The 23,891-nt window shown below is 37.0% G+C and overlaps 2 protein-coding genes across 5 annotated transcripts in view; one reads left to right on the top strand and one right to left on the bottom strand.

The window, feature by feature from the left end:
* Positions 1-4,413: 4,413 nt before the first annotated feature.
* On the bottom strand, positions 4,414-9,345 carry LOC126786570 (ruvB-like protein 1). 4 transcript variants are annotated; one of them, XM_050512423.1, is made up of 13 exons: positions 9,259-9,345; positions 8,661-8,820; positions 8,012-8,200; positions 7,755-7,886; positions 7,462-7,611; positions 7,115-7,270; positions 6,437-6,571; positions 5,485-5,550; positions 5,299-5,405; positions 5,072-5,171; positions 4,827-4,918; positions 4,682-4,751; positions 4,414-4,593 (listed from the first exon to the last, which is right to left on the bottom strand). In XM_050512423.1, exons 2-13 carry the CDS (start codon positions 8,748-8,750, stop codon positions 4,504-4,506), a joined length of 1,377 nt encoding a protein of 458 aa, XP_050368380.1. In that variant the 5' UTR covers positions 8,751-8,820; positions 9,259-9,345; the 3' UTR covers positions 4,414-4,503. The 4 variants fall into 4 exon arrangements, with proteins under 4 accessions (XP_050368380.1, XP_050368379.1, XP_050368378.1 ...); XM_050512422.1 differs by having other exon boundaries at positions 8,661-8,827; positions 9,259-9,330; XM_050512421.1 differs by lacking the exon at positions 9,259-9,345 and adding an exon at positions 8,985-9,227 and having other exon boundaries at positions 8,661-8,827.
* A 1,342-nt stretch (positions 9,346-10,687) lies between these two features.
* LOC126787375 (enoyl-[acyl-carrier-protein] reductase, mitochondrial) overlaps positions 10,688-23,891 on the top strand; it is a 45,109-nt gene continuing 31,905 nt past the window's right edge. The window contains 5 exon segments of the mRNA XM_050513272.1: positions 10,688-10,753; positions 12,919-12,986; positions 13,077-13,174; positions 13,261-13,346; positions 13,938-14,056. Of these exon segments, the coding sequence (XP_050369229.1) occupies positions 10,688-10,753; positions 12,919-12,986; positions 13,077-13,174; positions 13,261-13,346; positions 13,938-14,056 (437 nt within the window).

Raw genomic sequence — 23,891 nt, 5'->3', positions numbered from 1 at the left:
ACAAAAGTCATTGTGTAGGGTTTAGGACGTGAACTCGTGGAATTAAGCAACAAACACATTAAGCCAAAAGGTTAATGGTGGGTGATCCAATACAAGGATTTTATGCTAAATGTATATTATCCGCCCTTCTTGACTAGAATCCTAATACCACATGACAAATGAAGCTTTGGCCCTTAGTGAGATTGCATTATCTTACTTTACACACTCACAAACGGGACTCACAAAATGCAGAAGTCACAAATGTAGTCACTTCTGGAAAAAGGTTTGTTGGGGGATACCGACATGACCTAATTTGATTCTTCCGTATCCGACCAATTCCTCGTTGCCCACTTAGGAGACTTAGCTAGTGACTAGAGGAAATTTGGTTCATGGATGCTCTTTTAGTCACCATGATTTCATAATCTCCTACAAAATTGCACAAACATATGAATATATGATATCAATAAGAAATAATAATCACCATCTAATAGAATAAAATAACAAGAATTGCAAGACTTATCTCTTCAATTGTAGGCTCTTGTATGACCCATCATTCAAACACGTTTAAAGTTGAGGCGTGTAAACACTGTCCTTAAGAGTAGATTTCGTCCCTCGGAGACAATGTCTCGGTGTAGCAGGTTTATGGCGTCTACCCTCCAGGGTACAACAACCGTTGATCCTTATAAACGCACACTCGCAGACTCAGATCCTAGAACTACTTGGTATTTCCTTTGGCATGATAGAAAACAATTAAAAGAGTTTAACCATAATGAATAGAATAGAGAATATGTATGTATATGTCTATATCATGAAATGAGCAAGAGATGCCAAGATTATATAGGAGTAGAAACTTGTGAATCATAAAGACAATAATAATATCATAAATGTTACAAAGAAATAAATATATTGAAACTATTATAACCCCACATAAATATTATATACATAATGAACCTTGATTAATATGAATAAATATGATTAATTCATGAGCTTGTAACACCCACTTAATGCTTTAGAAATGAAACAGATGTTCAACCCTTGAAAATAAGATAAGTTAAAATAATATTGTATTTTGAAACCACAATTTCAAAATACAAGCAATAGGTAAAATAAAGAATGCCAAAGGAAATTGAGAATTCAATGCATATGTACTGGTGTCTTTTAGACTATGAACCAACCATAGGATAGATAACTGTTACCCATAGAAATTATCTGAAAATTAAAAAAATTCTATAAACCAAAACTTCTTCATGTGAGTAAGAGAATTACCATCTACATTAAACCTCAACAAAGCGTGTTCTGCCGTTTGGCGCGTTTAGGCCATGCACCCTACCTGGATATTCATGAATGCTCTCATAGGAAGCGGCCTCACTTCCACACTCATATAGGTGAGTCCATCAAGTGTGCACTGGAATCAAACACACCACCCAAATTTTTAGGGCTATGGTACTCATTAAGAACAAAGTTCATCCTTAACGTTCCAGTTAAATTACTAACTTTATATCATAGGGATAGACTCTTAACTTTAGTTTGATAGTGCACCACTGATCAACAAGTAACTTGTTTTTACTCATATGAACCTACTTCATGGGATCTCCAATCACATAGGTTGGGTTACCATCACTCTTGATCTTTGTTTTAAAGACATAAATCTCATCCCCCTCGATATATTAACCACTAGTTTTTGGCATTTAACCTAGTGGTTGTTAGAGTATTAGCCAAAATTTACTCTAACTCACAAAATGTATCGTATAATAGGCAACATCGATCATTGGATATCTAATGATCCAAATATATTATACTATATAAGCCCATTTTCTTTCCTTTATTTCCTTAACCCCCACAATTTTTGAGTTTGAGTGAATTCGAATGAGTCTTGCACTCATGCATGCCGACTTGATAATATCGAGCTATGCCACATATATATCAACGAATCTCGGCATGCATCTGAATCACCCCACATTCCTTGTCATCAAATGACATATGAGTCAAATCTATTTTGAGGCAACAATTACCGAAAGGCAATATTTTTCCGAACGGCAACAATTTTCTGAAAGGACATTAAATCGGAGGCAACTAATTTCCGAAAGCATCAACCATAGGGACATTACAATCGAGTCATCAAATTACCGAAGGGAACACATCAATATAAAATTGACCAATTAATTTCAATATGGTATTCACCATAATGTTTCAACGGAGACATCATCTTTATTAAGAGGCAACTGTTTCTCTTATTATTTCCGAAAAATAATAATACGAAGACCACTATTTCATGTTCACATTACAACATTAGTATTATATATGATGGCATGTATCTCAATCACCCCACATTGACCCCCACAAATTATGATTTAAGAAGCACCGACACCCTAAACTCAAAGAAGAAGAAAGTCATAAGTTTGTGTTGTGCATATAAAATGTAGCACCGGCATGGAAAATCTAGGCTTAGTCCACGACGTGTGTGCGGCCTTTAGTCTTTTGTTGTAAAAGACTTTCTTTAGGTTGAGTGTGACTCTCTCTCTCTCTCTCTCTCTCTCTCTCTCTCTCTCTCTCTCTCTCTCTCTCTCTCTGTGCCACATTTGAAGATTCATCTTATGTTAATCGGAAGAGGTCGAGAATTATTGCATTCAAATTGGAGATGATCTATCAGTCAGCATCGGAAAAACTTAGAAAGAGACTCTTATGATTAGTAGGAAACTCTTCATTTATAAAATATTTTCCTCTTTGGTCACTTATTGAAGTGAGATCGATAATACAAATCCTAAAGCATCATTACTCTTAGATTCGGGTCTCTATCCTAGATGTCACTCTCTTTTTTTGACACTTGCTAAGTGACTTAGCACCAATGATATGGCTAATAGGCATGTGCGTCTGGCTAGTGTTCCAGATTTGGATGAATTTTGGGTTAATGACACACCTCAAATTATATGGATGATAAAACATACTCTAATAATTCAACTTTGATGTTTTTGTAAAGAATGATATTGGTTCAGCTGGTTTTGTCTTCAAAATCAGTGAAGAATTACCTATGCAACACTAATATTTTTATAGTTGCTCTCTGAGCAGGTCTTTATGCAGCCTGGATCCGTAATTTTCGACATATTATGGTTGAAGGGGATTCTAAGTTCTTATCGATTGCATTAATAGACCTCCACAATTCATTGGGAATTTACTTCTATACTTTAGTCATAAGCTCAGGAATCTACTACAAAAGTGAACAAAACTTTGTAGCCGATGTTATAGTGAAAATTAATTGGTCACTCTTTGTGAATTCAAATTTGGCACCATGCTCTTCTCTCCTTATTTGCTAGTTCAGTTTTGTACTTTAATTATCTAGAATTTGGTTGATATAGAGGTTTTAGTTAGTCCAAAAAAGAAAAGAAAAAAAACTAGTCGATTGGAATATCCCATGCTAGTTGCCTATTCATCATGAATCCAAGAATATCCCATGCTAGTATCTACTACCATTTTTTAATTGTTTTTTTTTTTTGCAGCTTACGATTGGAATCATATATCTGCTCTCTTTCACTGTTTAGCAAAAGTGTGTACACCACTGCTGGGTAGTTCGCAATGATTCCTTTCCTTTTTTGTTGAATCAATATTCAAGTACATATTTATGAAATCATGACAAAACCCAATTGACACCATCTAAGAAAGTACTTGAATTCTTCAGTGGGAAAAAGATTACTAAAATTTGAAAGAAACAAAAATTGTTGCTTCCCTATCTTTAGCTTTCAGTGCTCAATAGTTGCGACTTTTTAAGCTTCAATTGCGCCTTCAACTTTTCTCCTTGAATAGCAGCGCCATGCCTCAACTTGATTCGTACGCAGAAGAAAATAAGTGAAGGTTCAACTTTTATTATTCAAATGAATGGTCATGTTTTGTCCAAAAAAAAAAGAGCATGGTCATGTCAATTTCAGTTTAACATCTTGACCTGCATTGCTAGTAGCACGGCATTCTTTTCAATCAAGCTCAACATTAAAAGTATCCGCAACCATTCATTTTAGTTCTATTGAAAGTGTGACACTAATATCTCTTTTTATAGATTAGTCTAACCCGATCAAAATGTAAACATAGCATTAGCATTGGCTTCTAACAAAGATTCCGAAGTGGAAGTTTTCTTTCGAAAGAGTTATGTTAACGAGAGACATTGGAAGCGAGGGTAATATTAGGCAGATACTGGAATTGTGGAATCTGATTCCTCGTACTTTGTAGAACTTGTAAAAGTCTCACTGGCATAGCAAGAAGCCAAGAAAATGAACAAATGTTTCATGTGCAATATCTTGATATCCAAGTATTGGTTTGCTACTAATTTGTCTCGTTTTGCAGCGGATTATTCCCAATCAATGCAGATGAGAAATTCATCTAACTCTACTCAATTACTTGTACTCATTCCTTTCAAAAAAAAATTTACTTGTACTCATTTCCCGAAAATAGTAAAGCCATCTACTGGCACTGAATAGAAAGTAGTAACATCTCAAAATCCAACTCTGGTGTTTAGACACATTGCTCAGAAACTAATGATCATGAAATGTATTTTTCTTTTTGCTCTTCAAGAACCTTTGCTGAAGATTTGGCATCAAGATATAGGGTAGCTACTTCTTCTAAATCCTCCTGTAGATGAGACAAATATAACAGAGTCAGTTTGTAAAAATGATTGCAAAACTACACTTGAATAAGTGTTTCTCAAATTTCTGTCTACCTTGCAGATGTTATCTCTGCCATTCATTTTTGCCACAATGCTTGCAGGAGATAAGAGCTGAACAGCATGCCTGAAGAAATTATAAAGGTAAGCATACTTTGAAGTAAATCACCTAAAGTTGACCCATTTATAACATGCGCCAAACCTTAAAGACGAACTCTGTCCTATCTCTCCAAGGTAAGCCAAACTCTCCTCATCTACAACCAGTTCCTCCACCTGTGCACGGGTTGCTAAGATCTGCTCAAGCAACAATCAAGTGAATAACAGGTAGTTTGAACTCAAGCTAAAAGAATTTTAACAAAAAAGTACAATAAAAATGATAAAATAATAGTTCAACTGGGGCATAGTAGAAAAAATTCACAGATAGCTAGAAATTAAAGTGATTTAGACCTTTATCATCTCTTCAGGACCATAAGTTTGTGTTCGGATAATCACCAACCGATCCAACAAGTCAACAGGTATTCCATGAGGACTAGCCATATCAGTACCTCTGCAGAATACATCCATGTTCATAATGTTACCAGTACAGTGAGCACTGAAGGTTACTAGGCAATACAGGCAGACATGCAAGCCTTAGGTATGTTTATAGAAAAATTATTGACAGCTCATGTTCATACCTCACATTGCAAATTCCTCTATTTGTGGCAAATATTACTATGGGAGATAATGAGCTCTCTAAAGCCCGATTCAAGTACGAGAAGCACTCCATATCCAGCATATGTACCTGTGAATCAAGAATTTAAAGTCTGAAATATTTTATGTAACCGTAATAGTTCTGTAAAGGACTTAGAAGAAGAATCAACCTCATCAATGAACAGAACTCCAGGAACAAGCTCTGCTACACCTTCATCAATATACCGGTTAACAACCTGTCATCAATCATACATTTCAATTAAATGGAGCTCTCACTTTTCCTTCTATTCTCTAGCTGGAAATAGTATTTGAATGGGAACAAACTCGCCAAAAGGGATGCAACTTATGTAAGTTTCTTTAATGGACAGATAAAGGATTAATCCTTAAAAACTACTCGGAACAATTTATAGCAGAAGAACACTGAGCTCATACAATCTAAAGATCATGGCCCACCTAAATACTAGAAGAAGAAAAGAAAATAGGAAATAACCATAAAATAAAGTTTAAGGTTCTAAAAATCAGTATACTCAGTTGCATTGGGGAACAAGAGAACAAAGTAAAATACGACTAGACAAACTTCCAGATTCCTCACATTAAGAAAGCATTCTGTCAAATGCACTATTGTAGCAATCCCCAAAGTCAGAAAATTTTAGTAGCCTACCACGACACTAAACTTTTACCACTTCCAAATGATCCTTGCTAGACTCTCAACATCTCTACCCTCAAAGATACATTAACAAATAAACCCTGCATGGAGCGGATCAAACCTAACCATCTAGTGGTGTAGCAAGACTCGGGATATACTTATAACTGTGTCATCAGTAACGGTAAAAGTTGGATTAAATATAGTTTGTGTCTTAATCTATACAGAATATGCCAAGTGAGTGAAATGAAATGGCAAAAGATTTCAAGGGGTCAACTCTGATGGCTATACGACTGTGCACAGCCTTAGATGGTATTGAAGGACTGGAACTGACAGATGTCTCAGTCCTTGGAAGTACAATTCAGGAGTTCATTGAAAAATGCTGCAATGCATTTCTTATCTGGAATTATTTATCTAAGCTACCATAGGAAAAGCAATTAATTTGGTTCCCACTCCTCCACACAATCACAAGCTTGTACCTTGTTTATTTCTTGTCGCAACTTGTCTGTAATTTCTGTTTTTCTTGGCTTCATCATCTGACCCATTAGGGATAATATATCTTGCCCACCTTGAGGTCGTGCATTCGCGGCATCTAGATCGTGCAGAGATACATCCTGTCAAGGAGTTACATAAGTAAGCCTGAATTCAGACAGTACAGAGGGAATACAGGAAATAATACAATTTGGATTCTGTTAACTGAAACTGAACCTAATGGAGACGTTACAAGAGTGTGAAGAACTGGCCAGAACCATCACTCTTCATGAATCTAGGATGAGACATACGTGCGAGCTCAGATGGTGTACCAATAGAATCTTAAGTGTCAATTTCACCCAACTTATCATGCTAAAATTCAGTAGTAATCATTACAGTCATCCAGTCCAATTTGCTCATAACAAAATTTGACCATGTTTCACGAGCAATTCCCGTTTTATTCAACTAGAGAAAAAAATAAAAACATATTATTGAAAAACACATGCATGATAGATGTTCCTTCAACAAAGATCTGGCACCACAGGGCAAACTAGAATGACTCAGCAATCTACTTACTAATCTGGCTACTACAAATTAAAAATCCATCCAACCATATAATGACATAGTAGAGTGCAATTTACATTACAGAATATTTACAAAGACAACACAGTTCACAGCAAACCAACCTGCACAATTTCTTTCTTTTTGTGAACTTCTCCTTTGGGAAGTGGAACATATTCTTCTGCCTCAAGATCAAATTCCGTAGCAAATGCATCACTCCTGCCCACTCTTTTTACTGCGCCGCTGTTTGCTTCTATGTATATAACATCACCAACAGCAACCTGCATGTTGTATCACGAAAATAGAACAAAGGAAATAAGAAAAAAGCAAATCTTTGACAGCAATATTCATACATTTTAGTATTAAGCTACGATAGTTTCACATCTAACTCAAAATACGAAGCATATTATGGTAAAAGCAGCAAAACAATATGTTTCTATTGTACACAAGAAAAGATATCGGAAGAACTGACCTTTTCCTTAACCAGTGCATCATAAATAGTAGGGTCCAACTTCAACTGTTTGGTTCCTTTGACAGTTTTTAATCCAATGATTACATGGCTAATGCTTTTACCATAACCACCCGTAACACTCTCCGTTTCTTCTGGTGTTAGTTCTGTCACCTGAAATGTCACTATCAAAGCATCAAGAACTGTAGCTAAGCAAATCAAATGTGTATGTAAATAAAAACAGTGGCGCCTAATCATATTTTAAAGAAATTATAGCAATCATATACAGAGACAAGAGGATATGATTAGAGACTCGCCTCTCCTTCATAGACCTCTTTATTTTCCTTGATACGTAGACCAATAGACCGTCTAAAGTTCTCCATCAGGACCTCTGTTTTCTTAACTTCTGATGAATATACTTCAGACCCAACCATTGGGCAGAATGGAACCTACAAACAAGAATCATCAAACACTTAAAATGACAGCAAAAAGTCTATCCCCTAGGACTCCTATTAAAATTACTAAAGAATACCTTACACACAATCACAAGTACTGAAAAAAGTTTTAGAAATACCTTACTCCCAAGCTCCTGAGAAATTCCAAGAGCCAGTGCTGTCTTTCCAGTTCCAGGAGGTCCAGCCAGAAGAAGAGCCTTACCAGCCAACTTCTTCTGCCGTATCATATCAACAACAAGACCAGCAGCTTCTCTCGCCTCCCCTTGACCCACAAAGCCAGCAGCCCACGGTGCTGCTCTTCCTGTGGCCTGGAAAAGAATGATACCCAATAACCAGTATAACATTGTTAGCGATCCAGGTGGAAACCACTCTCAGGACAGAAAATTTATGAATCACACACTAGTAAAATTCAACCCACATTAATGTCTCGCATTTGCAATTTCCAGAACAGATTCGTTAACCAGTTTACTCCACCTAAGAGGGGCAATATAACATGACTATATTTACTTACTAAACTACCATTTATACAAAGTGATACACAAACACGCATTACACCTGGGGGCTTGAATAAATCCCCAAAATGCATACATTTTAGAGTACTAAAGTATGCAACTTGGAAGACAAAACCAAGAAAATTGGCAGAAAATCCTAAGCATTTCACAGTTGGAAATATGAATTTGACTTGGTGTTACTACATGGTTAAAAAAACATGGTTAGAGAGAGAGAGAGAGAGAGAGAGAGAGAGAGAGAGACAGAGAGACAGAGAACCTCAAGACCAAGGCCTTTGATGTGGGTGTGAGTAGCAACGCGCTGCTTCTTGGTAGTGGACTGCACCTCTTCAATTTTGACCTTGTCCATCTCCAACTCTTCTGGGTCTTTCACACAACACCCAATACTGCTACAATGTTATGCTTTCTAGTCAATAAACCTGAACCCTCCAGAAACACAATGAACCATAAAATACATAAGAAGTCATTGAAGAGTTTTAACCTAACAAAATCAAATTGAACATGAATTCCAATACAGAACCAAACCCCTGAATTAAAAACTCTAATCAATCACCAAACAAGTCTCCAACTTTAGAAAGAATACCAAATCACGATAAACAAGACGTCGACCGAGATTATGAACAGGGAACGAAAATGCCCTAAATCCCCAAACTGGTACAAGACTAAGTAGAGAAGCCCATAAAGGCATAAACCCTAGGGTTTAGAGAAAGAAGGGTAGACAGCAAAGTGAGGAACTGATGAGAGAGAGAGAGAGAGAGAGAGAGAGAGAGAGAGAGAGAGAGAGAGAGGCACAGGGTGCGTCCTTGTGAAGAGAGAAAGTAAAGAGCTTCAATCAGTTCAATGGAGTAGGGCGGTACCAGTGCTTCTCTATTTAGCGGCTCCAACGGGTCATACTGTTTTGTATATCTCGTAACTGGGCTATGTTTGCAGGCTTCGACCCAGTTGTGTGTTGTTCTGTTTGTTTTGTTTTGTTTTAATGATTCTTTTATTTGAGAAGAATTTAAGGGTATTGCTCAACAGGGGCCCTTGCTCGACATTAACGGTCGATAGAGATGTACAATCTCGTTGCAAATTACAATGAACAATGAAAAAGAACAAGATTGCAGCTTTAATATCTAAATAAGAGAACTTATCCGACTAACTCAAGTGCAACGGTAGGATCACATACAAAAAACGGTCAAAGATTGCTCAGAAATGAGAATCGGCCTCAAAGGTCAATCTTTTTTTTTATATGTCAAATGAAGGCGAGCGCTCACAAAAATATGACACATTATACCCTATATTCTTGAAACTCTTTTCTACATTAAAGAGTACTAGATTTGTATCCGTGTGATGCACGTGTTAATTTATTGCATGAGTTATTGTGTAAATATGACAAAAGCAGACTTTATTTGTTGTTACATGTTCTTTTGTTTCTTAAAGGCTTATCCGTTTTGTTTTTGTGTAATTGTATTTAATAAAAAATGTATTTTAGGCAAAACATAATTTGGTGATTTTTATTAGATGTCCGCTTTATAGTAGTTGTGAGCCCCTGAAAATTTCTTTGTTCTTTCCCGCATAATGAACACGCTAACCGATATTTTTCCAAGACATTAAAGATGTAGTTTAATATTTTGTATTAAACTACGCGTCGTACGAGCGCGAGAGTATTAAAGGAATATTTTTACTACACTCCGTTATTTTTTCTACGCTTTTACAAAGTTAACTCTTTTAAATCGTATTTTCAAAAATTTATATTTTCTGTTTTCAAAATTTTAACCATCCATTTGAGCGAATTGATGGACCGTCAAATCAACCTCTAAATATCTAACTACCATACACTCATGCACACACCACCACTTCCATCTCCATTTTCTCTCTCCCTCGTCACATCTCTCTCTCACCTCTGTTTCAAAACAAAGGCACTGTCATCACCTTCTTTGGCGCGTAGCGCCGCCGTTTGGCCACCTCTGGCCGGCGCACCACCACCATTTCCTTCCTCTTGACGAGCTCTTCAAGACCCATTCCTTACATGTCGAATTCGAGCGAGTTCTTACGAGTCCGAATTTTGAAGCAGTGAGGGCCGCCGTCGAATCCATCGAGCTCCGGCGACTCCGTCGAGCTCCTCTTGGTAAAATCTTCTCTTTTCCTCGTTTCCTACCTAATCTGATAGTTTAAATGGAGATTGGAACCTAAAGTCTTGACAATTTCCTCTTTTCTTGTCACCAGCGAGTTCTTGAACTCCGGCGAATGTATTTGTCGTTTACAACGGCGAGTTGGTGGAACTTGGAGTGACTGCACAGACGTATGGGAGGTGGAAGCAACGCCGTAGCAGCTCGGAGGCGACGGGATCAAGTTCGGGACTTCGTAGAGGTATCAAACGAGCTCCAATCTCCTTGATTTCGGTGTTGTTGTGATCCTATTGTTGTTTCGATTTGTTTGGTATGGTTGCATGTTAAATTAGGAGTGTTAGAAATCAGAATTTTAGCCGGAATTGCAGATCGGAGGTAAAGGGTAAAAACCATAGTTTTATCGTTTCTAAAGTCACCATTTTACTGTTTTACTACCCCTATGAAATGACCTTTCTACCCCTGTTGACGTTCAATAATTACAATCTTACCCTAGGTGTAAATAAGTTGAAAAGTGACTTTTTACCTAAACAATAATTAATTTAATTTTTACTTAAATCTCATTTCAACCTTTTTACCTTTAGGTTTCTAGATTTAAATCGGATTGAGGAAAATTAGTAACCTTTTTAGCTTTACGGTTAAACCTTAAACTCGATTTCCGCTCGGATAAAAAATCGAGGAACTCTTAAGCGTGAGAGATTTAAATGCAAGAAGAATACATTTAAGATGTCTAGTTATCGATCATTCGCGTCTTAAATCTAACATACGAATATCTATAAAATAAATTGACACTCACCTTTAGAAAAATCAACCGATCATCCCGAGACCTCGACTCGAGTGGTCAAACTAGTCAAACCGACGTTCAATTACTAAATCGACTAGAAACGTGTGTGACCCTTACTTATCCCTTTTCGTTATTTGTTTAGCTATGAGACTTGTTTGCAGAATGCGATTCTACGCGGAGCACGAGGAGCGTGACTTGGGCGCGGACTTCAACACTGCTATATCAGGTCGCCCTCTAGGGTGAGCCGGTACCTTCCGAATTAGTGGTTTTCTATATATAAAATGTATATGTTATACGTCTTCATTACATGCTTGCATTCATTTGCATTTTACTTTGGTCGTGTGTCTTGAGACTAACCCCTTTATTTTATGCATGATTATAAGCCGATTCCGTGTACTGATGTCTGACACTGCATGTTTTATTATTATATGGTGAATCTCGTGTCCTGATTTCCGGGCACCATGATTTATCCACGGTGAATCCACTGTCCTGATATCCGGCACCGTGTGGTTAATTACTACGGTGATAATCGTGTCCTGATGTCTGGCACCGTAGTATATTATTGGCTCTCGGTTCGCTCGAAGACGAACCTTAGAGTCGGTTGGGTTGGATATACCCCATCGGCGCATTTGATATTTCGAGCCGAGCACATATTTTACATATGCGTGAATTTACTTGACTTGCCCTAAACCTTACGAGACTTGTTATAGTCTCAGTTTGACTTTCGTTACGTGTTTTTACGCTAACGGTCTATATATATACTGTTATATATATATATATATAAATATGGTTTTCAAATATAACTACTGTTGGGTCGTCTCACCCGCATCGGGTTAGCGAGGACGAGTGCTCACCCCTACTTTTCAGGTACCTAGCAGCCGGTTCGTGAGGACTTGGATTAGGTGCTAGTGGCATTGCATCGCTCGTGGTTCACTTTCGATACCGAATAGCCAACTTCCGGTGTAACTTCTTATTTACCCGATCTCCATTTGTACTTCAACAATTGCACGACGCGTACTCTGTTACTTTTCATTTCAGTCGTGCGGTTGTTTCCTTTGGCCCGTAATTATTACGAGGACACACTTTTCTCATGTCATACTTGAACTTCAATTTTATTTGCTACATTATGCTTATTCGTATTTATTTAGTAAATTGAGCTTCATTTGTTTTTAACTCAAATTTACTATTATTTATTTATTCCCATAGCCTTGTAGTCGTAAGTTGGCGTTGTCGTTGCGTAAGATCATGTATCGATTGGTACTAATTTAGGACTACAACGATTACTACTGCATTTCGGGAATGAAAATGGTCCTAGGAGTGTGCTGGTCGTAGATATAAATTGCAACGTTATCACAATTCCCAACGCATTAGAAATTTTTCTAAAGAATAACCAACAATTACTTGTACTGACGTCAGTGTGCTATTATAAAAATGCACACTACAGTCGGAAGCAGAATACTCTTCCCCTCATTTTCTTGTGATAATTTCACCTCACCAACCCTAGCAGAGATTCGGCGGTGGAGTTCAAAAAAAAAAGTTGAGGGTAATTCCGGTATTTAATCATCTGTACTTGAAAATTACAATTACTGCTGGGGACTGAAAATAGGTGACACTTCCCGTTTCAGAGAGCTCAGAAAACCCTCCATGTCCCCGCCGTCTACGACCAACACGACCCTCCCGATACCGTCACCAGGTCTCCTTTAACTTCTCTCTTTCAATTTCTTACTTTTTTACCTTCCTGAAGAGTTAAATTTTATGAAGTGGTGGTGGTTGTTTTTGGTAGAGTGATGAATTTACCGCCGGTTGAGGTTAAAGAGAACGACGTCTGTGTTAAAATGCTGGTCTCTCTCATCAACCCTTCTGATATTAACATAATTGAAGGTAGTAATTTTATTCTTCCCAGTATATCACAAAGTTTAAATTTTTTTATGGAGGTAAACATTTTGTGTACTAATATCATCATAAAGAATATTGTGATGATGGCATGATGGTCACTTATGGTGGCATGTCTAAAAAACCAGTTACTGTACCAACTTTATATTATATTTTTAAGGTGAGTCTTGCCTTTTTTTTTAATCTTTCTTGCATTTGATTTTTATGGTTTTTATCTTGACGGGACTGTATGTTGCACATTAGAATCAGAAAATTGTATTGAAGAAACTTAAAGTTTAAACTTTAACTTACTTTTGGTGGGCTGAGATGTGAAGTATATATAAAATTGGTAATGGAATAAAAATGATGATGCATATGGTTGATAGGAATTGAAGGTAGGATGAGATCAGGATATTAATGGTTATATGATTATGGATGGTCTGGATTGTATCATATGATTGTCATTCTTAACTGTTCTAGGAATTTATGAGGTTTATTAGAAATTCAAAGTCTGAGTTGAAATTATAGTCACAAAGACCCTTTAGGCATTTTTAAACATAGTTTAGCCAAGCACTTCTAATGGTGGCAGCAAGAAAGGAAGATAACAGTAATATGGCTGTGTTGTGAATTGTGATTCTGGCTGGTTAGCCTTGGAATTTGATTGATCTTTAAGTGTCTCACTATTCCACACAACAGTCTCAGTCAGTAGATAAAATGCACAGAGTTATATGTTTATAAATCATGCTTGCTTTGAAAATTTCTGTTTTTGTAGGATCTTTCCTTGAGGGGATTTTGGTTGCAGAGTTGAATGAGTACAGAAAAGGCAGCAGAGTGTAGAGTTTTGATAGATCATCTCCTTGACCTGGCTCGGGAAGGGAAGTTAAAATATGAGTAGGTTTACAGTATTTGGGTGCTTGAGGGATTCAAAGATGTTGAATTTGATCTTTTCTCCAGCTACTTCCATGCTAAGTGAACCTTCATAAAAATCAATTTTAGTGCTAGTTGTTCTCAAGAATGGTCTACCAAGAATCAATTGTATCTCAGAGGCCACTTGTTCACCTTCCATCTCTAATACAAAGAAATCCGCTGGAAAAATCAAATTACCAACCGGCACTAGCACATCTTCTATAATACCTCTAGGGTAACAGTTAGATCGATCCGCAAGTTTAATGGTTATCCCAGTAGGCAAAAGTTCTCCCATATTCATTCTATCATACACAACATATGACATTAAATTTATGGAAGCACCTAAATCAAGAATAGCACCAGCAAACCTATGATCACCAATAGTGCATGGAAACGTCCCGAATCACCTAATTTTGGTGATAACTTTCTTTGCAACACAGCGAACACCCTCTCACTCAAGGCAATTGTTTCAGTTCCTTTGAATTTTCTCTTTGAAGTGCACAAGTCCTTGAGGAATTTTGCATACTGAGGAATTTGCTTAATCACATCCAACAATGGGATATTCACCCCAACCTTCTTGAAGACGTCTAGGATCTCATTGTCTCTTTCCTCCTTCACTTGTTTCTGTAACCTGCTAGGAAAAGGCACATTAGTGATAATCAAAAGGTGAGGTTAAGGGACATACCAGGGCTGGTTTCGGTCTTGACTCAATGTTTGTTTCAGGTGCATTCTCAACAGGTTGAGAGAATTCCTCAACGAATTGAGTTGGGGTGCCCAGACTGACTTTTGATGGTTCCTCAGGCACAATATGTTCTAATACAGGTTCTTCCCACTTTCTTCTTGGCTTCTTGACCACTGGAGCTGCATCCAACACCTTCCCGCTTTTCAAAGCCATTGCATTGACTTCATGATGACCCTTAGGATTAGGAAGAGTGTTGTTGGGAAGTCGTCCTGGATACCTCTAGGGGTAACAGTTAGATCGATCCGCAAGTTTAATGGTTATCCCAGTAGGCAAAAGTTATCCCATATTCATTCTATCATACACAACATATGTCATTGAATTTATGGAAGCACCAAAATCAAGAAGAGCACTAGAAAACTTGTGATCACCAATAGTGCATGAAATAGTGAAACGTCTCGGATCATCTAATTTTGGTGGTAACTTTCTTTGCAACACAGCAGACACCCTTTTACTCAAGGCAACTGTTTTGGTTCCGTTGAATTTTATCTTTGAAGTGCACAAGTCCTTGAGGAATTTTGTATACTAAGGAATTTGCTTAATCACATCCAACAATGAGATATTCACCCAAACCTTCTTGAAGACGTCTAGGATCTCCTTGTCTCTTTCCTCCTTCACTTGTTTTTGTAACCTGCTAGGAAAAGGCACATTAGTGATAATCAAAGTTGAGGTTAAGGGACATACCATGGCTGGTTTCAGTCTTGACTCAATGTTTGTTCTAGATGCATTCTCAACAGGTTGAGAGAATTCCTCAACGGATTGAGTTGGGGTGCCCATACTGACTTTTGATGGTTCCTCGGGCACAATCTGCTCTAATACAGGTTTTTCCCACAATCTGCTCTAACAAATTGAAAATAAGAATAGGAGGTGCTTAAAGTTAATGACTGAAGAGTACTAGAAGACGAGATTATGGTTTTCTATATAGTAGTTTTTTAGTAAGTTACTTATGTCTTCTTCACCCGAGGTCAAGAATCAACGAGAGACAAAAATCAACCAATATCATTCTAGATTGAACATTAGCTTAGGGGTGGACTTTTTGACACCGAAAAAAAAACCGGCCATAAACGAACCCCACCGAAGTCGAGAAATCGGAACCGGATAGAACCACCACATCGGTGTCGGAAACCGAACCAAACCGAGTAGTTTGTGCCGGTTATTGGTCAAATGCTTTTAGAAGACCGGTGGAAACCGAACTGAGCCGAGAATTGGGAGGTAAGGTTATAGCTTGTATTTGGTGAACATATATAATCAGGTGCTTATGCAAAGAATAGATTTGGTAATAAATATATACATGCAGAGATATGTGATTTTGTACAAGGTAATATGTGATTATGATTTTTGTATGTGTACAATCATGCATGCAGAGATCTAATGTGATGCTTGGGGTTTTTGTCAACTAACCCTCATGTTAAGACAAATCTGGACATCTGATGATGAAGCTCAGGAGGTTCAATGTTTATTTTGGTTAACTTGTCGTGTTTCAACAAAGTATAATGCTTTTGTTTAGTTAATATTTGAATTTTAGATTATTTATTTGGTGAATATAACTTAATTGAAGTATTGAACTTGTAGCTTACTCCTTCACTTTTAATCTTTTTATTTTCATTAGTCAAGTATGAAAGGTCAATAAAGATATTAGATTTTGTAACCGAAACGAAATCAAAACCGAATTATAAGTTAACCGAAACTGCGGTTTCTATATATATTTTTCGGTTTCGGTTTTAGGAAACATGAAATCGAGAATTCAGTGTTAGTTTTCGGTTAGTGCTCATAAACCAAACCGTTGGCACCGAGTCTAACCCTACATTAGCTTACATCAATTACATAACGAAACCCAAAGGAACAATACGTTACCCCAACCTCTACACCCTCAATCCCATGAATACAAAGACCAAATAAATTAAGCAATGGAAAATCAAATTACAATGTAAACATTTCAAGTGAAGTCATCATAAGACATGAACGAGAGCGTCAGAGCAAAACCCCCTTGGGTTGTGGGGTTTGAAGGTTGGAGCTCAAGAACCCAATTAATTGAATAAGCTCTTGAAAATCATCTTTCTGATCTCTCCCCTCTTGGGAAGAGGGAGGCGTATTTTTGGAGAAATAATGTTCGGTGGACTCGGGCTTTCCATAATCTTCGAGTTCGAGATTTCCATGATCCTTTGGAGCTAGATTAAAACAGAGGAAACACTGAAAATTGGAAAAACAGGGGAAATCTCACTTCTGGAAAAGAGAGAGATGAGAGAGGGATATTCGAAATGATTTGAGGGGCCCGTGATGTATATAGAAGAGCTTCCTTCAACAAAGTTTGGGTGAAGGCCAAGAGCATTGGCTATAATTTGCTTCTGTGTAGAAAAATATGATTCATAAGAACATTATGGCCACGTTTACTAAACCATAATCGGATTGAGAAGGAATGGGAAAAATGAGGAATGAGAGAGAGGGGGAGTCATTCCTATTCCTATGTTTACTTGTTATCCAGAATCGGAATTAATCCAGGGATTGATTCCTATTTATGTGTTTACTAAAATGTAGGAATTGGAATTGTGATGGGTTTAATTACGGAAACACCCATTCATAATCCTTAGTTGTTCTTCTATCTCGATGCCCACTTCTATATATAATTTTATGAAAAATAACGTCTTGAAACTTGTAAATAATAATGTACAAATTGTATGTTGTGATTGCCAACCTTGCATGAGTACTTGCTAATTACTATAAAATTGTAATAGCCAACTTATGTGATATCCACACAAATTACGATACAAAACATTGTAATAATATATTTCAAGAAAATGTAACATAATATGAACAATGACATATTATAGTAGGTCTACAATGCCTATATGTCATGGAGTTCTCATAATAGAAAATCATCCATAGATCTCTTCCATATGTTTCTTCACGACTCCAATTTAGCAGCATCTATATTGCTCTCCTACAAATAAAAGTAGTTAGTTTAGCAAGTACAAAAGGAAACATAGAAATTGTATATGATAATATGATTAACACTTGACACTAAATTTGGAGATAAAGTTAAGAGGCATTATGTTCCATCACGTCTTTGTAGCTAGAAGTGAAGTTACACATATATTCATATACATATATATATATATATATGCATATGTATATAACGCTTAATCAACAAGCATATATAAATTAGTGTCACTGCAGAAAAAGAAATGAAAATGAAACGAGCATATGAGGGTGATGATCAAGAAGAAAAGTCGCAACATCAGAACTTGGCCAAAGATAGGAACAACAAGATTTAAGCCATGCTAAATTAACCAAATCTTTATTCAACTAAGAGTTTAAATTCTCAGTTCAAGCCATATTGTTGCACTGAGATAAAATTAGCTCTAGATTCTAACCAAATCTCTGTTAATGCATAACCAAGAAAAACTACAAAAAATTCAAATTTGAAAAACTTGCTTGCTCTACAATTTCAACCTCTACATCTCATCACCACATAATAGAACCTCCCATTTGATGAAGTATAATCAAAATGAATTTCAACTTAATAAAGGAAATCCAAACCTCTCATTTGCACACTTGACTCATTCATCATAAAATCAATGATAGAGCAGTAGACATATGAACGCCTTCTTAAATAATAAACAGCCACAACAACTTCCCATCCTCATTCTCCTCCTCCTTACAACACCATTAAGCCAACCTTTAAATCAATATTTCATCACAAACTAACACCACCACTGCCCTCGCCATGGGATTGTAAAGGATCACCACTCAAAACCACAACTCAGTATTTCATTAACTAATTAACAAACTTCAACTATGATTATTATTAATTCAACTCCAACAATATAAATCAAACACTATGGAAAAGTTGCAACTTAATGAAAAATGACAAAAATACACATCAAAACTAGCATATCAAATTGGTCAGAGAAACAAAAAGGAAAATAGCTTGAGTTTCTTCTCCATAAATCAAATCTCATCATTCACATGCATATCCAAATTGACCAAGGGTTGATGAACCAATAGAAAATAAAAACACAAATCATACCTCTTACCAGGCTTAACTGATATGTTAACAGAAGGATTCAAGGAACATCAGCATAATCCAATTACGCAGAAGCATATATCAATTACAACTACAACAATGAAAATAATAACAAAATTATGGCAAATCATGTCTTCAATTATGGAAGTACAGATAATGACAAATGCAATGAGCAAGACTTATACAACAAAATATATCGCTTGGGTTCGTAAGACAACAAATAATTACACCATTCAAGCTTGGTTTCAAGAGAACAAGATAGAGAGCAGTCAGAGCACCTACTAGAAAAATCGAAATCTAGAAATCAAAATGGGGAGAGACGAACAATGAGTATAAGATGAATATGAAAGATGAAGGGATTTCTAAAGATGAAGATGAACCGAAAGAGAAACAAAGAATCTTACCTGAAATCTTCATCGATGAACAAGGAAGCAGATGAAGAAGAGGGGCAGATCGATGAGTTCCTATAGGGAGTTTAAATGGGTATTCATGGATTATCATAAATTTATGAGGACAATTCGGGAAGAAAAAGTTGATTGAGGCCTGATTCGGAATGAATACTTAGTCCCCCCTCAGTAATCAAAACGGAGGAATGAAACCCGAATTTTTTGTGGGACCCACAATAATTTCATTCCGGATAGAGTTAGTAAACAACCTTGAGACCCCTGAAACGGAATGACCCCAGACAGAGTGATTCCCTTTACTGATAAGTAAACGCACCCTATACTCAATATCATTCCGCCTAAAGGTATATCACCGTTTACCTTCATTTACTGTTCATTTTATTTGCATTTCTATCACTGGGCTGGTGGCCTTTCGGGTTGGATTTTGACAACACACAAATAAAAGCCGCTACAGCGCGCGGCCTATGTATTAGTTCTACTCGACTAGAATAGTGTTTGACTGTTCATACGGCGACTAAAATATTATTGATTCAAAATGTTTTCATATACTTAGATTTATCAAATAAGATTACAACACAACCCTTTTCCACGAATAATATTCACAATATCCCCAAAAAAAATGTCACTAATCACCTAACCATTTGGATACATATTCTAAATTCCTAATTATAGATCCCGCATTTTAATTGGGGATGAAACAATATCATAGTAAGGTGGCGGGAAATTGTTATAATTTTTGCTTAGTCGAAAAGGAAGATGCATATGCATTTACAAAAATTGGATTCTAGTAGGTGTGGCCATGGAAGTACGTGGAGATTTTCTCGTAGTAATCAGAAATCTTTTTTGGCAAAGTCTGGAGAAAATTTCTAAGGTATATAATGTTACGTAAAATTCACCATTGGTGTGTGAACTCTTGTGCACCGGACAATATAGTACCACTCTCGAATAATGTGGTACTTGAACTTATAATTTAATATCAAAGTGATACCCCCATCCAATTTTGCTGACGGAGACGTTAAAAAGGTCGTGTACCCAGCACATGGACCTTAAAAAAAAACACGTCTTTGTGTTCAAAATTCGACTAGAGTCGATCTACACCTCCTTTTTCCTTCACTCTTAGTTTCTCAAACCTCTACATCGATAGATTTCCATCTGATTCATACCTCAACTCTTATTTTCCAACATCCTTTACAAACATAGACTTGAAACCCTGAGATTCACAGTTTGTGCGGAGCAAATTCGGACTAATCTCGACAGTGTGCATGGAGAAAGAGACGAAAAGATGGAGGAATTTTAGGGAGTCTAGACCACCCCCTGAAAGTAAGTCTTCTAATCCTCTAGTATCTCCTACTTTTCAGATTGAATTGAGAATCCTTCCGACAAGAGCACCATTTGGTTATGGAATTATAAGAAAATCTGAATTTTTTCGAATGTCTCTAGGGTTTGATAAGATGAAGATTAAATATAATTGGGGTTTCTAATGATTTATTACAGAAAGAGTACTATGGATCGATTAGTGCGCCTGGCTTTTATGTTGGGTTTGCCATTGTGAATTTCGCTGTTTTTAAATTGCAATATTCCCAATCCAAGAAAAGATTCAATTTGGGAAAAGTTGTAATATATTTGTATGGGTAATATGTTACATTTTCAATGACTGTGTCACACTAGTTTATCTCTAGTTTTGTTTCTTTACAAAGACCAAGAAGGTGGAGTGTCCAGATTCAATGAATGAATCTATGGATGGTGAATTGGTGATGGTTATATAATTTTGGTTGCTTCTGTGTATGAACTTCAAGCAAGTATATTCAATTTTCACTTATGACTTTCTTTGACGTATTGATTAGGATATTATGTACAGGTTAAAAAAACCCATTGTTCCAAAGGGGTGTAGTAACTGGAAGGAGCAAATTATTAAGTCAAGAAAGGCACAACTGAAGATGAAGGAGAATGTTGGTGGCACTTCTGGTGTTAATGCCAGTGCATCAATCTCACAAACAGGGCAACTACCTCCTACTCATAGCAACTGAAATCTCACAACAGGTCGAGCAACTAAGAAATCCTCCCAGTCTCAATTAAGTGTTGCAGAAGATATTATGCAAGTTGATTGCATCAGGGAACAATATTTATTTTGATCTGCTATGATATTTTGAGTACAAGAACTTATGTGCTAATATAATGGATGTTTTGGTTATATTTGACTTTGATGATGCAGCCAAGAAGTTTAATTAGATATGTATTTGTGCTTATCTTTTTCTTAAACTATGATGAAAATGGTACCTGACCTATTTAATCAAATGGAGGGAGATTTGTGTGGCATATTGAATTTTGGAGGGAAATTGTAGTAAATTTTTTTTTGTTATTAGAAGTGCTGGAAATATGTTGTTGGTAGAAGTTAAGAGTCATTTCTGGTATTTTTCCCTGTTGTTATGGCCCATGACCTTTTTGACGTCTGCATCAGGGAAATTGCATGGAGGTATCACTTTGATAATAAATTATAAGTTCAGGTATCACATTGTTACTATTGAGAATCTAGGTGCCATATTGTCCGGTGCACAAGAATTCAAACACCAATAATGCATTTTACTCTATAATGTTCCGAGGAAAGTTTTGCATGCACGCTAGCTATATTTTTACTGCCTTTCAATATTAATAAGAATTCTTCTTCACCCCCTCAAAAAAAAAAATCTTCTTCACTGTTGGCAACTCAGAATTAGCTGTTTATTGAACGATCTGAACAGTTGAACTCCAGCTGTCTTGCAATTAATCTTCAGATTTTTACTTACAAGATCGAACTCTGATGGGGACTCGATTCGGACATTCATACATGCAATTATATGTAGATTTAGAAAAACAAATAATGCACATACAAGAAGTACGTTAATTGCCTAATTGGATCTTTTCTTGTGTGCAGATGTTGTACTGATGTCCAAATTTACGTTCACTAATCATTAATCAGTCACCTAATTAATCAAAGTAATTAATTAAATCCTGAGAATTTATTGTATATGACCTTACTTCGAGATGTCAAGTCTTGTTAGGGTTTTCTAAATATGTTAAACTATTGAAGTATAATCTTGCTTGTCTGCTTGAAGATGAACAATGACCTAATTACAGGTTTGTACGTTGTGATCTTCTGCTAGCAATGTACATAAATCAAGGAGCATAAGGGAATGGGGCGAATGGATTCTTATACATAAATATATGCCAAATTAAGGACTTTCTAGCTCGGAGCTTGTATGACTTCCTTAAGTTTCTTGTAAGATATGGATCTAGACCAGTGCCTACCTAGAACTGACTAAATAAATAGTCCAAATGCCGGCGTTGAAAATTGTCTGAATTGATTAACCACTTGAAGCAGTTGTGATCGATATCTTTCTGATTAGGAATAAGCTAATCAATATAGAAAAATTAAAAACCAATAAGATCTGAGGATGAATAAATAAATTGCCCCTTCAGAAGAGTACACCGGGAAAAAAAAAATGAAAACCCTAGGAGCCGTCATCAGTGGCTTTGAAGTGCACCTTCGTGGTTGCCTGCATCGTAGCACTTCGCTACCAAAGAATATCACCCATCTCCATTTGGTGGCCTCTCAATCTTGCCTTCCCCCTTGGCGTTTCAGATCGTTCAATTATGGTCTCCATCACCACAATCTGCTTCCTCAAACAAAGCCAGATGTTGGGTAAGTCGACTTCTTGTGAGACTGCGTGTGGGGATGAGCATCTCCGGCCGGGCTCGACCACAACGGGCGGCGCGGCTTAAAGATTAGTGGTCTGTCAATCATAGAAACAGGCAGAGTGTGACTATCGATTTCGACGAACCGAGTCCAATGATGCAGAGGCAAACCAGAATTGGTTGGGCACGAAGAACAGTGCAAGAGTCCGACTATGGTGAGGCTTTCGAAGATCTACCTCATCGGTTCTGTGGGGAGACAGCAAAGATGCAGTTTGGCTGGAACCTTTGGTGGACTCTGCTTTCCACGGTTCGACAGCGTAGCGATCTTGTTCAAGATCGGTCGGCGAGACTCCTCAATGAGGTTGGAGATCATGCACTGGCGGCGGTGCTTGACGCAGGTAGGCCAGATCCGGAGGACAAGGTGGTGCGGCCTTGGATATCCCTTGGTTGTATGGGCTGGGGCCATGTTATGGGACCAAGTATTATTTGGGTCTCTCCCAGGATTTGGGATCCAGGAGGCGTCTCGAAAGTTGTGCTTATTTTCGATCCAGAGGCGGGCCAATGCATACATTTCCCTTTTGTATTGTCTTTATTACCTTTATTTTTGGTTTTTGTATTTTGAACTTTAATTTTTGTTTTTGTTCGTTTTTTTTCCTTTATTGGGTATTTGGCTTCTCATGTATTATTCATGGATTTGCAACCAGTCGTGCTTCATTGCTAGAATGAGGTATTTACTATGTGTCCCTTTAGTTTCGAGTATCATGTATGTCTAACGTGATGTGGTAATGGCTCGTACTATAAATACTTGTATACCGTGATGTGATAACGGTTGGATGTGTAGAGTATTGGCCTCATTAACTCTTGAATGAAATTTTCCATCCTCAAAAAAAAAATTGCCCCTTTAGATAGCTTAAGAATACAAGAGCGTGACTCTTCAAAATAAATTAATATCCTAATTGCATAAGACAACATTTCTTTAAT

The sequence above is a fragment of the Argentina anserina genome, chromosome 3 (genome assembly GCF_933775445.1).
Source record: "Argentina anserina chromosome 3, drPotAnse1.1, whole genome shotgun sequence".
NCBI lineage: Eukaryota > Viridiplantae > Streptophyta > Magnoliopsida > Rosales > Rosaceae > Argentina > Argentina anserina.
This window is presented reverse-complemented; position numbering and strand designations above follow the sequence as displayed.